This window comes from Stegodyphus dumicola, chromosome 4 (genome assembly GCF_044657685.1).
Source record: "Stegodyphus dumicola isolate Sdum_Otavi_A_Nest chromosome 4, ASM4465768v1".
In the NCBI taxonomy this organism is placed as follows: domain Eukaryota; kingdom Metazoa; phylum Arthropoda; class Arachnida; order Araneae; family Eresidae; genus Stegodyphus; species Stegodyphus dumicola.
The window spans coordinates 64,558,253-64,575,045 of NC_140771.1; the positions used below are offsets into that span (position 1 = coordinate 64,558,253).

General features: G+C 32.6%; 1 protein-coding gene across 1 annotated transcript in view; it reads right to left on the reverse strand.

Moving 5' to 3' along the window:
• Positions 1–16,793, reverse strand: part of LOC118192483 (adhesion molecule nephrin-like) — a 908,686-nt gene that overhangs the window by 170,037 nt on the left and 721,856 nt on the right. Inside the window, exon 8 of the mRNA XM_085815030.1 lies at positions 2,389–2,676. Coding sequence (XP_085671156.1) covers positions 2,389–2,676 — 288 coding nt within the window. The remainder of the gene's footprint in view (positions 1–2,388; positions 2,677–16,793) is intronic.

The window sequence follows — 16,793 nt, forward strand, 5'->3', positions numbered from 1 at the left end:
AAAATAAAATAAAAAAAATCTGAATGGTTTCAGATTTTAAATTACGTTCAAAGGGGTGTTTTTTTTAACATTTTGTGCGTTATCTTTGTTTATTAAATATCATATTCTTCACACTCAAACCATAAAATTAAGTTCAAGAGCAGTACCGCAAAATAATTTAAAACTGAGCATATTTTTAGAATTTCCGACACACAGTCTCACGCGCTGGAGATAAAAATGTTTTTTCTATACAACGTTGCCCTTGCTCGCTTTGAAATCGCTGAGACTGTTACTCAAAAATTCCTTTAAGTTTTACAAAATATGAAATCAATAGTAAAACAAATTCCAAACTTCAAATCTGGGGTTTCAGATGCCCATATTCGCAGTAGGATTACGTCATTCAAAATTGGATTGCTCTAGGTAACGTTGTTTTATCACAATGCGAGAAACATACATACATTTATGCAGATTCTTAATTATTTAATTTCTTCAAATATAATACAAGGCGATAATATTTGTTGGCGACAGTTTGAAGAGTGAAACGGTCATTCAGAGTGATTCGACACAAAATCGCAAAACAAAAACAATAGTCCCTCAGGCACAAAGCCACTCTGGACTAAAATTGAGCGTAGTCTAACGATATTATCTTTATCAAGAGATAACAAAATATGATTTGTATATGTTTTTCATGTTATCTTTCAAGAATTCTATGTTCAGATGCCATAAGAATTTCAAATTCGTGTCCATGGATAAAGATAATTTGACTTTAGATTATTAGATTACTTTCTCCTTGACTTTCATTAAATTGCATAATGGTAAAGAATTAGTAATGCAATCAAATTGCGAAGATATATTAGTTATGAAGGTTCAGAAGATAATATGTAGAATACTGGAAACTGTGTTTCAGCATACAAAATTTCATTTTTATTTTTCTAAAAATATTAATAATAGCCATGTTGATGAATATATAGCTAAGCAAAAATAGCTAAATATATGAAAAATTAGTCTAACTCATGAATAAGTACCTCTTTTTAGAAAAGAAATTTTGTGACGTGTACAAATAAATATACGAGTATTTATTTGTACGGTTGTATGTTTCATATCTTAAAGCCTGTAAGGTATTTTTTCCTTCTTTACCGCCTGCCTTCGCGGTGTAATTTGTAAACACATGAAGTTAGCACTCAGAATGTTCAGAGTTCGAATCCCGTCAAGATGATTGCACATGTTTCTTGTTTATTAAAAAAAACGTTTCTGACGTGGAACCGTCCTGATTTTCCTGTACGACTTAGTAATTATACATATGTTTTGCTGCACTTGACTTTTTAGTCGGATAAGGGGGTGGGATAAGTCTGGTATTGCCGATTGTAGTAAAAAACAGGCACAACTAGATGCAGTTCCATACACAAAATTTCATTACTCTAGCCATAATCGTTTTTCAGTTATGCGAGAAAAACTGATACATACATAGGTACGTACGTACAGACTTTCAGGAATAAATCCCCTTTGAATCCGTTTTTAAATCCATTTTAGAATCCGTTTTGGAAGAAAGAGTCCTTTATTCTGTATGTAAGTGCAGAATAAAGAACTCGTTTTTCCAAAATAACAAAACAAAATCGTCCAAATGTATTCGAGAACAGTCAAAATTGATATTTCTGTTAAAATATGATACACGAAAATTTTCGCGGTTACAAAATTTTCTTTACTTCGTACAAGGAAGTAAGAAAACTAATGGCTCTAAAAGCTAAGTTTGTGATTTTTAAGGCGCAGTGTTTACAGCTTATCTTGCAGAGAAATTAATCAACTTCCTACTTAAATGGCCGTAATACTTTACTGTTTCAGCTTTTCTTTAAACAAAAATAACAACTGTGATTTTTATGACAGTATGACGTGTTAAGGTATTTTCTCACTCCTTCCAGCAGCCTTCGTGGTGTAACGGTAGCCCATTCGGCGCGCATTCGAAAGCTTCGCACTTATTCTATATTTGTTATTAAAATGTTGCTATTTAATAGTTTAAGTTAAAAACCTAAACTATTTTTGCAACTGTCTTGAGAAAAGAGATGAAATTATATATTTCTTAAATAGCCACCTGTATAATACGTGACATACATACGTTTTATGATTTTCAATTCTCGAAGACCAATAAATAAGGGGAAAAGTTTGTCATAATATTACATGTTATTTCAGATTTTTCCTAAACACAATGTAATCATCGAGCTATTTCACTGAAAAATAGAATAATCATTTAACGTCAAGTAAACGAGAATTCAACAAAATCCTATATGATAGAGTCTAAACATTGGGAACTTAAATAAATAAATTACGGCTATGATTATTTATAATTCTACGTAATTAGAATGATCTACGTACCTACACAGATTAATTATTATCTCGATTAATTTTATTTCTTACCTGGTGCAATGACGGTGAAGAAACATGATGACTGCTGGTGACCAATGCTGTTGTTGGCCCAACAAAAGAGGGTTCCGTAATCGGATGGTGTGATAGGCATATAAGTGGCGTTGCTGACCACGCCTTCGCTTGTGTGCTGTAGATTGTAATGTTTGTGGACAGTGTTGCTGAATTCCCACTTGAAGGTGACATCCTTGGGTTCTGCCTCTACTTCGCAACGCACGATTATGCTTTCATTAAGTCCAACTACGTACGTGATTTGTTGGTTTTCCTTGCAGACCGGAGCATCTGGGGAGAAAAAAGAAAGACTATTCATAAAATAGGAACGCGGAAAAATTACATTGCAAAACTTTTTATGTTAATGAAACCAGATAATTATATTTTGCCTGTTCTTTAACTTTCGTTGATAAATAAGTTATGCAAATAAGTTAATGCATCTGAGTGCAGAGTTCTTGAGTTCTAAAATTAAAAAGCAATCGTTAATGCATGTGCAATATATTAGATAAGCAATAGGAACTAAACCATATTTTAAAGTAATGTTATGAATTTTGTATACACAAAATCAGTGTCAGTAAAATTATATGGGAAATTGTAGTATCTTCTGTATAATGTAACGGGAAATGCTTGAGAATCTCTGCCGGAAAAATAAAATTACAGGGGCTACATTGAGTAAATGGCTAACTTGCTTGATTTGCAAGATATCGGCCAAGTTTGTGATAGTTTTAGTGACTAATTCTTGTCACCAAATTTGCGGAGAAATCGTCAAACGTGGTGACCATTTGGCGACATTTTGGTCCAGTCTCTAAATAACAATGCATTGTAATTGAATAACTCTAACTGATTCCTACGTGTAACTGTAACCGTATCCGGCCCTTATATGTAACTTTAACCTTAAATATCGTCTAGTAATTTCGAGAAATGGAAGGTACTAGAGATATCTTGGCGGTAGGTTTAAACTATATGAGCTTGCAGAATGCATCACTTCTCAGTCTTTCAGTTCGGAGTGGGGCCCACCAGCGGCCGAGCGGTAAAGTCGCTGAACACTGGTAGTTCGGTCATTGAATATCAATCAAGATAAATTGCTACATTCCCTGTATTGAGATTCAGTTTACAAACTTTGAAGAATAGATAAGGAATACGTTGAGATGACTTGAGAATTCCTTGAGTATAAGACGTTAATTTCTTAGTCTATATACCGGTAATTAAGAATACCTGAAAAAACAAATTTTCTTCGGTAATACGAGAAGCCACTTGCTATATATATATATATATATATATATATATATATAATTATTAGCATCAGAGACGTTATTATTTTTGGAAGTCAGTTTTTGTCAGCATCTTTTTTTTATTCGAATCGTTTCTTAAATTAATGTCACCAAGTTTTATCGTCATTTATTATTTAAAAAAATAAATAATGATGAAATGTACCTATACATGTACGCTCTTCGTAGTATTATGCAGAAACGAAGGGGGCCTAGAGCCACCAAATTTTTAATACGCTTAGTCTTCCACCTGAAAAAGTGTACAACAAAGCCCTAATTTTAAATTTCGAATTTTTAATTTATTTTATATTTTGGTTAAATTTACTGAATTTTTCATTCACAGATTTAGCTATTTGAGAGTTAAAAGTGGCAACACTGTTAGAAATGGTATTTTTATCTTCAGCGCGCCAGGCTGTTGTCATTCGGTGAAATGTAATATATTTTCCACTCCTTAGCCTGATGCCATTCAGTAAAGCCTAAGGTATTTTGGGATTAAATCTGGAAGGTTACTGAATGAAAAACTAAGCAATTTAAACAAACGTTTATTTTTCTCGATTCAAAGTAAAAATGTGTATTTTCTACTCATTTCCTATACAGATCCATTCAAAGATTTAAGCGAAGTTAATGCAAGTACATGATTCATGCATGAACTCAAAATGTTAGCCACGAATATTGCCGCACGACATGTTCGGCTCGATGAAAATAAAATGCTTGAGGATATTTGACGTAATTAAGTCTGGAACTAAGGGTCCCTTTGAAGAGAGGACAGAGGAGAAGTGTAAAGAAGTGGGATTATTGCCTTTTATTCAAACTTGAGTTTGCTTTACGAAATGTGATAGGCGAATGGTAGGAGTCTAGCTTCCTAACCGCTTAAGTTATGAGCATGCGTTAATTTTGTCACTTTCTGTAATATATTCAATTAATGTAATATATTTAATTATCATGCAATAACATAATTTGTAAACTTTACTATGTAATATGGAACTAAATTTTCTTAAATTTTCTATGTTTAATAATTCCTATAACTTTTCTGATAATAATATAACACGTTTCATAATATTTTACTACATAATTTTGAACGATATTAGGTACGTTTCATTGTTCTTTGAAGTTTTATACGCGGTTTTGTTTTGTTGGTAGACATTATCAATTCAATATATTAAAAAAAACTTTTTTCAGTATACATAATTCAAAGGGAAAACAATATGTTTTATATTCTAATTTTAGTTACTAACTAGTCAATATTTGCGAAAAAAATAAAATGCTTGCATGTCAGCATGAAATTTAATGCTGTAAGAAAAATATTAAAAGTATGAAATAAGCTATATTTAATTGGAAACCATAATGCAGAATAGGAATATTGAGAATCAAATATGTGCGTATCGTCCCACCCTCAATGTATTGGAAAGACGAGTAATTTAGAATTATTTGAGCAAAGTGTTTGAGATATAATTGGATTCTAAGCAGATTTAAAAAGGCGTCCTCAAGAACTGAAAATTCTAGAAAGAATGTTTTGTTAATCAATCGAATAAACCGAAAATAAAATAAATATGCAGAACATTTGAGGTTTGAAATTATGACATGCATATCTGTAAATATTTACGAAGAGTTTTAATATGAAATTAAAATCTGAATGTTTTTTTTTTTTGTGAATCATATTTAAACCTTAACGGCCAATGTATTTTCAAAATATATTATCAGGAAGTTGCTATAGTTTGTTATTTAAAGTCACATTATCATAGCTCCCTAAAAATTTGAAAAATTAAGATTTCTTTTAAAATTCATTTTGAATTAAATTTAAAAATTAGATGCTCTAATAGACAATTTCAGCGTATAGTTACTAGATAAAAATGTACAGTTACTAGATAAAAAATACAATAATTCAGATCTTAGACCAGTAGTCTGTTATTCTTTAAAATATTGAACTTTTCTTCTGGTTCAAATACAGAACAACTCTACATCTCTATTTATTGCAGCATCAGATATCTAAAATCCGCGAATGCCAAACAGCAGACTGCAATTGATTTTCCGAAGTCGAAGAGATTTAAGATTAGAATTTCAGATTTAGGATTAGAATTTAAGCAGATTTGGAACTGATCACGTAAGTGGTAAAGCTTCTTCGATAGTTTATAAGAAATGCATTATTGATTTTAAATAGATTTAGTAATGCGAGTAGTTTCTAAAAGTACCTCGACTCAGAATAATTAAATTTTTGAGAAACAATAGAAGAGTATAGGTTAACACGCCAAACAAATATTAATTTAGAAGTCAAAAAACAAAAATCAGCCTTATATTTGCAAATTTTCACGGCACTGGTCTCGATGGTTTTACCGAACCATCACCTTCAGCTGCCAAAGGGCAAATAGTCACCTGCCAAAGTTCATTTGCACTTTGGCAGCTGAGGGTGATGGTTCGGTAAAACCATCGAAACGAGTCCCATGAAAATTTGCAAATCTAACGCCGATTTTCGATGTTTCACTTCTAAATTAATAGAAGAGTCATTATTTATATTTTAGCGCAGTTTTCTTATTTAAATTTCTGCCACTAACAAGTGTAGAAGTTTCTTCTTCATTTTAAATAGTAATATTTAAATCTACAAATAGAACAAAATAGAACGCGTTATATATAATATACATATATATAAATATACAAATAATATTTATATAAATATACAAATAATATTTTATGAGCGTAATATATAAATATACAAATAGAACGTGTTGAACAAAGATTTAATTCCAAGCAAAGAAAGAACATATAATTATGATAAAAAAATTACCTTCCTATTAAGAAATATAACCCCAAACTTAACAATGCTTCGCAATTTGAGACGAGATATTGGTAATTATGTGAGAAAGTGTAATGAGTTATCGCAATCTCCCGTGCGCGCTCTCGAGTGGTAAGTGATTACCAAGTCCAGCTAACAAACAGAGGATCCGTGATTTGAATCTCAACAAAGGCGATAGTATTTTCCACGTCTTTGTGCTTCGAAGAACATTGCAGAGTCTACAAAGGAGATAGAACTAAAGTGCGGTAGATGGTCATTTGTTATGCCTCTCATCACGTACAGAGGGAGAATGAAAGAAATTATCGCATTGCCCCATGCGTATTCTAAAGGTGTTTATGGTTAAAATCATTGTATACCTAGTTACTGTAATTACATCTTTCCAGTTAGTAGCTAATAATAGTAAAAATAAAGAACCGTGTTTATTGCTTATAAATAACTTAGTTTGTTGTTCAGTAACAGATAGCATTAAAATTGAAAGAAAAAAATTAAATACTGTAGAGACATTAGGTATTTTTGGAAGCAGGCAAGATGAAAAATGAGCAATCGCCTTCGCCGGGAATCGAACCACGGACCTCTAGAATACCTGCCGAGCGTGCAGAACCACTACACCATGAAGGCACGCTAGGAAGGCGGAAGAAATACCTTATAATGTAGAGACATTAGGTTTTTTGGAAGCCGGAGAGATGAAAAATTAACAATTGCTTTCGCCGGGAATTGAACCTCTGGAATACCGGCCCAGTATGCAGAACTACTACACCACGAAGGCACGCTAGGAAAGCGAGAGAAATACCTTATAATAATACCTTACGCTTTGGTGTAAGGTATATCGAACAACCCATTACTTTACATTTGCCGAATTTGTCAATTAAAATTGCATTAATTTTGCACAAAACAAAGTCAAAATTCGAACTACAAGATGCACATTGTTAGGTGGAGGATTATGTTTGTGAAAAATCTGGTGGTTCTAACTGCCGCCGTTCCCACAATGCGAGGAAGATACAATATACATACAGATTCTTCACTGTTTAATCTTAAAGAAGAGAAGAAATAGAGATTAATGTCATTTTTAATTCGTTCATAAAAAAGTTCAAATATGTTGTGGCATTTCTAGGTCAGTGGGTGTTGTCTAGAAGTACAAGGTGGTCGAAGGGAGTGTCGAGTAGAGAAAAAAGAGAAAACAAAATTGTAAGGTTTCAGATTTTAACGGTCGCCCAAAAGGGTTTGTTAAAGTTTTTTATACTCTCTCTGACCTTGCAGTGTAAAAGTATGTTATTGCACTCACTCTCGCTAATCCATTTTTTTGTCTTTTTAGCTTTATTATTAAGCATCATTTTCTTCGCATGCACCATGTACAATGCAATAGCAAATTCACAATTAAAAGCAGCATAGCCACATGTTTACAACACCGATGGAGTGTTAAGTGATGGCATATATGTTTCTATTTTTTTTCCAGTCTTTTCTCAGTTCATCATATCAATGTTCAATTTTTTAACAAGATGGCTTACAAAACTTTTTTTCTCTTTTTATTATTAACGTTTTGTGTGTTAATTTTATTTATTAAATATGACGTTCTTCGCACTTACGCCATGTTAAATTCAATTCTACGGTTAATTCAGAAAATATTTAAAAAGAACATGACAGTCTTGCGCGATGAAGATAACATTGATTTTTTCCCGTAGAGAGCAGCCACTGCTCACTTTCAAATCACCAAGTTTATTAATCAAAATTTCATTAAGGTTTTACAAAATATGAAATAAATAATAAAAGAATATAACGTCGTTCTACGAAGATACTGAACATTTTTTAAAGTCATGAATTAAATGCATTTATTTGAATCAAAGCGATTTAAAAGTAAGAAAAGAATATTCTTAAGAACTGCATCTATTGCTTTCAAATGCCTAGTTTGCTAATCCAGAACAAACAGACGAAATTTGTAGGATAAATATCTTAAATTTCTTCGAAAGTCAATAGGCTCAAATGAAAGGTGAAACGACGCAACTGGAATGATTCGACGCAAAATCGCGTTTCGAGACTAATAGCCCTTTTGGGCTGAAATGAACGTGGTTCCTGTTTCAAGTAACGAAAGTAGAATGTGATACCATAGATAAAAAAGGAATAAAAAGGGAAAGTTGGCTTGTATAGACTGGCTATAGAAAAGGAATAATTAATTTTCAAATTTTCATAGCGGGTCGTAAGATGAACATTTACTTACTGCGTATCAAGTTGTCTAACACTTAACCTGGCTACACAAAGGTAAAATTATTGGCTCCATTGATTGTTTCCCGTACAAAACGTTTTTTTGTTTTGTACGGGATATATCTCTGGATAACCCAAGAGATATATCTCTGGAATATATTAACATAAAGTGAAGCATTTTATTCTAGCAAGCTAATTATATTTGAGGCTGTGTAGGAACTTGTAAATAATATCCCTTAATGTGTGTTTGTGATGTCTGTAATCATCGTTATTTTGAGCATTTGTTTGAAATTCTGTAGGATAATCACCATTTTCATCTGCATCTGTAAGTGAATGAATTTTTCATCTGATATTTCTGGTAAATCATCATTTTATGAGCAAAATTGTAAGTCACATAATATACAATTCACAATCCAGAACATGACTTCGCCGCTACAAACGTTTCCATACTTGATCGTATGCAGTTCTTAAATACCAGCTATCGTCCGCTACTTAGCATATGTACATGCATCGTTACGCGAAAAATGTTTCGGTCCTCTTCTGTTATCAGGCCCAAATTCAGAAATGTTATAAAATAATTACATATATATATATATATATATGTACGTACGTATGTATATGTGTATACACACACACACATATATATGCACATACACACATACATTTCCGAATCCGGTCCCGATAACAGAAGAGTACTACAGCTGCTTGTTTTATTGTAACTGAGAATTCTTGTGGAAAATGGTTTCTTGTTAAAGTCTTAATATATTGATATATTTTGTTATATTTATAAGAATAACTTCGTATTAGAGACAGACTGTCATCTTTATTAAAAGTGTGCTGAACTTTAACAGAAATTTTAAATCAAAATTGCTCAGAATTTGAATGATCACAAAGTCAATACGATGAGCTCTATTTCTGTGTAAAAATGTTAGCGGTTACAGTGAGGAATTTAAAAGGTGTCTTACATATCGCCTACATCTAACACATCGCCAACATTAAAATTTATATATTATAATGAAAATCTACGTTCTTTAGTTATTATCTGTATTAGAGACAGATGATATGCTAAACAATGAACTGAAATAAGAGGAGTTGATGAAGATAAATTACAAAATATCTGCATAATTAAATGGCATGACGCCTGCACATTGAACTTACATAAATTGAAAGATTTAATAGGAGATTTAAATTCGGGAAACGAAATGGTTGAACTTCTCAATTTCGGAAAAGTTATAAACCTTGGAACACAATTTTCAAGATAATGATAACAATGACAAAGAGATGAACCTGTTTTCGCTCTAAGAAAACACATTTGTTTCATGCAAAAATGTAAGTGAAGTTGTTTGACGTAAATATATTTGTTAAACTTCTCAGTTTGGGAAAAGTAAAAAATTATTATAATCACGAATAAAACTGTCACAATATCGATACAATGGAAAAGAGCTGAATCTATTTTCGTTTGAAGATATATTTGCTTATTACGCAAATGTAAATGATATAATGAAGTTACTAATAATCAATTAATAATTTCGGAAACTAATAATGAACAATAATAATCACTAATAATTTCAGAAACTAATAATAATCAATAATACTCACTAATAATTTCGGAAACTAATAATAATCACTAATAACTTTAGAAACTAATAATAATCAATAATGAATTCGGAAATTAATAATAATCACTAATAGTAGTGACTAATGATAATCACAAACAATTTCGGCATCCTTAATAATTTCGAAAAGAAGGCTATTTTAGATTCATATAATAGAGTTCTGTAGAAGCTTTACTTCATATGAAAAATAAATATTCTACTATTCCCCGTGTATATTTTTTACACTCAAACTATTTCGGCTATAATATCGCTTTTGTACGTTATTAGAATATAACCAAGGTAGTAAACTGAATGCACAAAATTCCCATGTTTTTTTCATGTGAATCGGAGTTAAAAGGAGCTAATGAGAAACTCATATAAATTTATTATATTATTAAAAATATCCAACAAGTCGATTAAAAATAAACTGTGTTTCCATCACTGAAAGTTTACTTAGAAACAATGAAAGAATGTTAGATAGTTCAGTCAAAGACCGTGGATATTTTAAATTTAGTTATAGCAAGTTCGACTGATCTCAAAAAGAAAGAAGGAATTTTCTTAGGGATGAGGTACATGAATTAGTGTCAAACACTGAAACTAAACTAAAATATTGTGAAAAAGAAATATCAACATTCAAAAGATACTGAAAATTTTCTAGGAAAATTAGAAAGCCGTATATTTGGAAGCACTAATCGAAGATACTCAAGAAAATTATGATTATTTGATTGCAGCTTAAGTGTGAAAATGCGTTTTCTGCATTTAAATTTATAGTGACACATTTACAGGTATAATAAGAGAAAATTGCTGCTACATTATGTAGGAATACTGAAATTTCCGACTTAATGCAGTTTCATGCATATGCTAATTTATTTTACTATTTGTGTGTAGAATTTTTGTAGTAAGTAAAGTTTTATGTTATAAGGTATTTTCTCCCTCCTTTCCGCATGCCTTTGTAGTGTAATTGAAAGCATCCTCGACGCGTATTCGAGAGGTCTAGGGTTCGAGCCCGGTGAGGGCACTGCAGATTTTTCACGTCTTCTGCTTCAAAATACCTAATGACTCTTCAGTGCCGCCCGAATAAATGGTGATGGACGATAATTCGTCACCACCAGGATTTAGTGATTAGGATTTCCCCTAATCGCCCTTTAAAAGTGAGAGTATATAAGGTATTTTCTCCTACTTTCCGCGCCCACCAACGGCCGAGCGGTAAAAGACACTGAACACTGGTAGTTTGGTCCGAGGTTCGAATCCCGCGAACGGACTGGCTGCATGGGCGTTTTCGTGGTTTTCCCCATGTGTAACGTGTATACGAGCCGGTTTCCCTTAGAAAGTCCTCCACGAAGGGATCCCTTCCTTTAGGCAGATAGCCCTCGTGCATAATTAAATAATCCAAAACCCTACTTTTCGCATGCTTTCATAGTGTAATTGGAAGCATACTGGACTTGTATTCGAGAAGTCCGGAGCTCGAATCCCGACGAAGGCAAATGCGGATTTCTTCGGTTTTCCGACATTCAAAAATCCTAATGACTCTGTAATGTAATATAATATTATTTTCATTTGCGTAATTTATACTTATATAAAATTAGATGTTATTTATCAACATAATGGAACAAATTTATGATAGTAAAAGTGCAAATATTTTCAAAAAACATTTTGATCTAACATAGCAATTTAAATACTACTTTTAATTTAAGCACTACAATATTGTTTAAAATATCGATTTGCAAAACATCGGTCAGCGTTTTAATAGACTATAAAGTCTGGTGAATTAATAAATCTTAAATCTTGATAAAAATTTCTCCCAGCCTGAAAAACCAACCTCCAAAATATGTCACATAAAATGAAAAGTTTGCTTAATAAAATAAAACTCCACATTTTTATATTAATCTTTCAGATAAACTCTTACAGAAGAAAATTCACAATTCTTTTTGTCACATGCTTTTAACGTAAGTACGCTGAATTTATAGGCGAGTTTCTCTATGGATAAATGCTTCTCGCTTCTATGAATGGCAACGATCAGGAGCAGAAACTTCCTGCTACTTGTTCTTTTCCCACCGATTTCACATGCAAATTTACTACCATTCTGACACCCTTTATGCATGAATAGCTTCCTTCCGTTGCAAATGGAATGAATGTACTGCACAAGCAAGTAAGTAGTAGGCAGTTATCTTAAAGTACCCAGTTCGGGTGAGTTCCAAATTCTCTTTCGCCATTTTGTTCTTGCAGGTATACAAGCATTACAGAGGCCACTTTTGATTACAATGAGATGCTGCAGTTCAAAATGGAATAAGTCATTCGAAAGGCATTTTTGATTTATACTTTATTTTTAACAGAGGTTTTCCCTTGTTCATTTATAATTTTTCATGTTTACTTCTTTATTTGCAATTTGCCCTTAAATTTCTGTTAGATTTATTATATACTAAATCGCTTAACATACCATTTCATAATTTACTGGACTTACTTTGCAGTATAATAATATATTCTATTGTAAAAATAAGCACATATTTTGAGCTATATTTTCTCTCTCTCCCCCTTTATAAGAACAAAGTGAAAATCATAAATTAAGTTCAGAAAACTCGTACAAGACATTTTTGTTTCCAGATATTACTTCAACTTGTAAATACATGTGCTAGTATCATGTTAGTTATTAATTTATGATTTAAACCATTTTGCTGGCAGCATTCTTAAATTAGAATATTTATAAAAATATTTTAAGAACTTATTTAAAATTTGCTAAAAAAATCAATTGTTCTATTCAGTTACTAAGTGAATAGAACTGAGTTTTAAAATATTTCGTCTCAGGAAAACAATTTCTCTCTCTCTATATATATTTCTTGTAATTCATTTAATAAATTATGTTTTACTTCTTTTATGGCACTTCATAGATAAAATGTATACAATTTGCCTTAATTTTATGACTGGGCTTGGTCCTTTGACTTATGTTTTTTCGAATAGTCTGTCGTTTTTAGTCAAATAGGGTTTGGACTACATTAATGAAAAATTTATGTACTTCTATTAACTTAAATTATAAGAATTTTTTAATTAAGAATATTTTTGACTTTTTAAAAATTTTTCATTGATTTATCCATAAACATAAGATATCTGTTGCATTTTCTTCCAGCGCTAACTCCGTAAAAATGTGTTATGAGAAATGCAACATTTGATTTTATTATATTTCTTTTTGTCTCTTATTATTTTACTACAGTAAGATATTTGCGCCAGATTACTTGTTTAATATTGCTAATTTTTCAGTTTATTACTATGTAATGTTAAGTTTTTGCTATTTCGAAATTGTTCTGAATTTCTTAATTTTATTTACATTACTTTTGCTATTAAATTTGCTGCTGCTTTTAAGGCATTTCAAGGTTTAATTAAAGCTCATTGATTTGATTTAATTTCAGTTTTTATTATTATACATATTTAGTATTACAGTATTATAAATGAAACAAATTAATTAGGGAATATACTTTCGAAACATATAGAAACAATAACAAAAAAAAAAAAAAAAAAAAAAAAAAAAAAAAAAAAAAAAGCTTCAACAATTAAAAATTGTAATTTGATTTAAAACTTTACATGACTGCTTTTCTCTACCTGTGTTCCTTGGAGCAATAATTCTTGCCAGTATTTGATATTTGCACTGGAGTAATAGAGTTATGCTTCTGCAAGTCTTCCTTCCTGTCTAGTTTTCTTTAAATTTATTTGGCAAACGCCTTTTGGTATTATTATTTATTTGTTTTATATGTTTACATAAATGCTTTATTTAGATTTTATTAAACTGATTTTAAAATTGGCTTTCTTTAAAGGAAAGTGGTCATTCCGAGGATAAGGCTGTGTCTAGAAGAATTTTAATTAGTAATCGCTTATGATTTAATATTTAAGAAAAAATGTTTGCTAAATTACGACTGAAAATCAACTAGACACATTGCCAGGAAAGTTCCCAGATAAGACTATCTACTTCAGAAAAAACGTAGTTATGTTAGTATTAAAATCATTTTTTCATTTTTAGCTTTCACATAACATTTTAATTATTTCAGAAGTCAATAAATAAGAATCAACGTAATATTTGAAATTTTGGCACGACTAGTTTCAATGGTTTAATTATAGAACCATCTTCCTCAATTGCCTAAGTGCAAAGGGAACTCAGACAGCTGACGACGATGGTCCTGTAGTTAAACCATCGAAACTAGTCCTGCAAAATTTACAAATATTACGAGGAAAAATTGAGTTGGTTTTATAAAGCATCAGATTTCTCTGAAGCTCATTTGCTAAACACTTAGAAGTTAAGCTAGATAGAAAATTTTGATCGAATAACCTCACTGGAGATATTGTTGAGCGTACGCAGAAAAGATTAGACCTTCTTAAACGGCTCACTGGGACAAACTGGAGCTACACATAAGATTTTCTAAACACTGCCTATAAAACATGCGTTAGACCAACTATAAACTATGCATGCGTAGTGATATCCCTGGTCAGCAACCCCAATCATAAAATGCTTGACAAGGTTGACAACAACGCCCTGAAGCTTATAACCGGTGGTACCTTTTCAACTCCAATATGCGCAATGGAAATGCAAACGAAAACCGAAGCTCTCGAAATAAGAAGAGAAAAGCTCTTAAATTTTGGGAAAGGTCAAGACGCATACACTGGGACAGCTTTAAACCAGCTAGCGCCAGACTCAAGACTCAAGAAACCACCATACTACATGCTGAATGGTTAAAAATGAAGTGCAGATTTAAGAGAGCACTAGAGGATACTAGAGCCTCTCAAGCATCCATGTATTTGAGTATTGTCTCTGCAATACATGTCCTCCTGCAGAGTATAGAGCCTAAGTATACGGCAATCCTTTTAAAAAACTTAGAAACGGTTCTTTAAATGATCCACACGAGATACCCAGAAGAAGAATGCCACACGTCTATACTGACGGATCCAGGTTAAGCAGCTCTGGTACAGAAGCAGTGGTGAACTGCAAACTCTTTGAACGTTATACCGCATTCGGGCTAAATATCAGCAATTATGACAGGGAGATCTTCACATGGCGCATTGATCCGCAAACAGACATCATCGCTCTTGCAAGCAGCACACCACTGACTGCATTGGGACACACAACAGAAGTGAAACGCTCGCCAAATGCATCACTGATGGTTTGATCGTTCAGCTAGAAGGGATTCCAAATCATATTAGTATCCGAGGGAATGAATTAGCTGATGAGTTAGATAAGGAATGAATAACCCTTCAGCAACCGGGCGCTCTAACCTGCCTAACATCGGCCAAACACATCATTGAAACCTCAGTAAAGAAAAAATAAGAGCTCAAGATAAGAGACATGCCCAGGAAGGAAAGGGGACATATTATTTTCAGAAGTTCCCATTCAAAGACTCTACCCGGATCAGCCGCCGGGGCAGAATTCAGGTTGCGCACGGGGCACGACTATTTTCAAGCGCACTTGCAAAGCTTTGTTCTAGCGGACAGAGGCACATGTCCACTCTGCCAGGATGGAAGAATGGATGGAGAGCATCTGCGAAGCAGTGAGCTGCTTTTCAACACACCGAACTCGCAGCATGTAGTCATGTTCAGCCTACACTAGGAAGTTCAATGTCGAATGTAAGAAATGCCACTAGCCGTCATTGGTTAAAGAAAGAAAGAAAGTATTTAATCTCCAGTGGAAGTCCGACTGTTGTGATTGTGGTGTAATATGACACGAAATGCTGATGTGTGGCACGAAATGCTGATGTGTAGCACGAAATGCTGATGTGTGGCACGAAATGCTGATGTGTGGCACGAAATGCTGATGTGTGGCACGAAATGCTGATGTATGGCACAAAATGCTAGGAGACACAAGCCCCAAAAGGAGTCTACTGGAGTGCAAAATATCAGTACCGGGTAGTATTTACCATATAGCAGTGCGATGAATTGTATACCAGTGTGAGCAGTTGGACATAATGCCAAGGAATCCCAACAGATATGAATTTGGAAAGTCTAGAACCTGTAATACCAAATCTGTTTACATGACTCTTGTTTCCATGACCATATGTTTACTTATGTATGGGCATCACTCATCTCGTTAAATCTTCAAAAAAGGAACTAAATCTTATGTTCCTCACTTTCAGTGTTCTACACTGCGCACACTTTTATTTACTTATCGGCACAGCAATTTACTTTCATCTTTTTACTCTGATTTTGAATAAATCCAAATAATTCACCTTTATTAGTAATATTTTCAGTTTATTATCATATATTGTTTTTTTCTAAACTGAAATTTCAAATCGTGTTTTCTTAAAATAGTTTTGAATACAACTTTATAATACGGATTAGCATTTATAATACGGATTATTGGTTTTTTTGGCCTTTCCAATTACAACTATTGATGAAACTCTTCTTCCATTTTACAACAAAATAGCAAAATGAGATGTTTCTTTAGAGCTTTCACAATCAGAGTTACTTTTCTTCTTTGAAGCATAAGAATCCATTATAGGTCAAGCTGAACACTTGTAATTCAATCCGAGGTTCGAATCCAAGCGAACGGGCTGGCCGCATAGGCATTAGCGTGGTTTTCCTCATGTG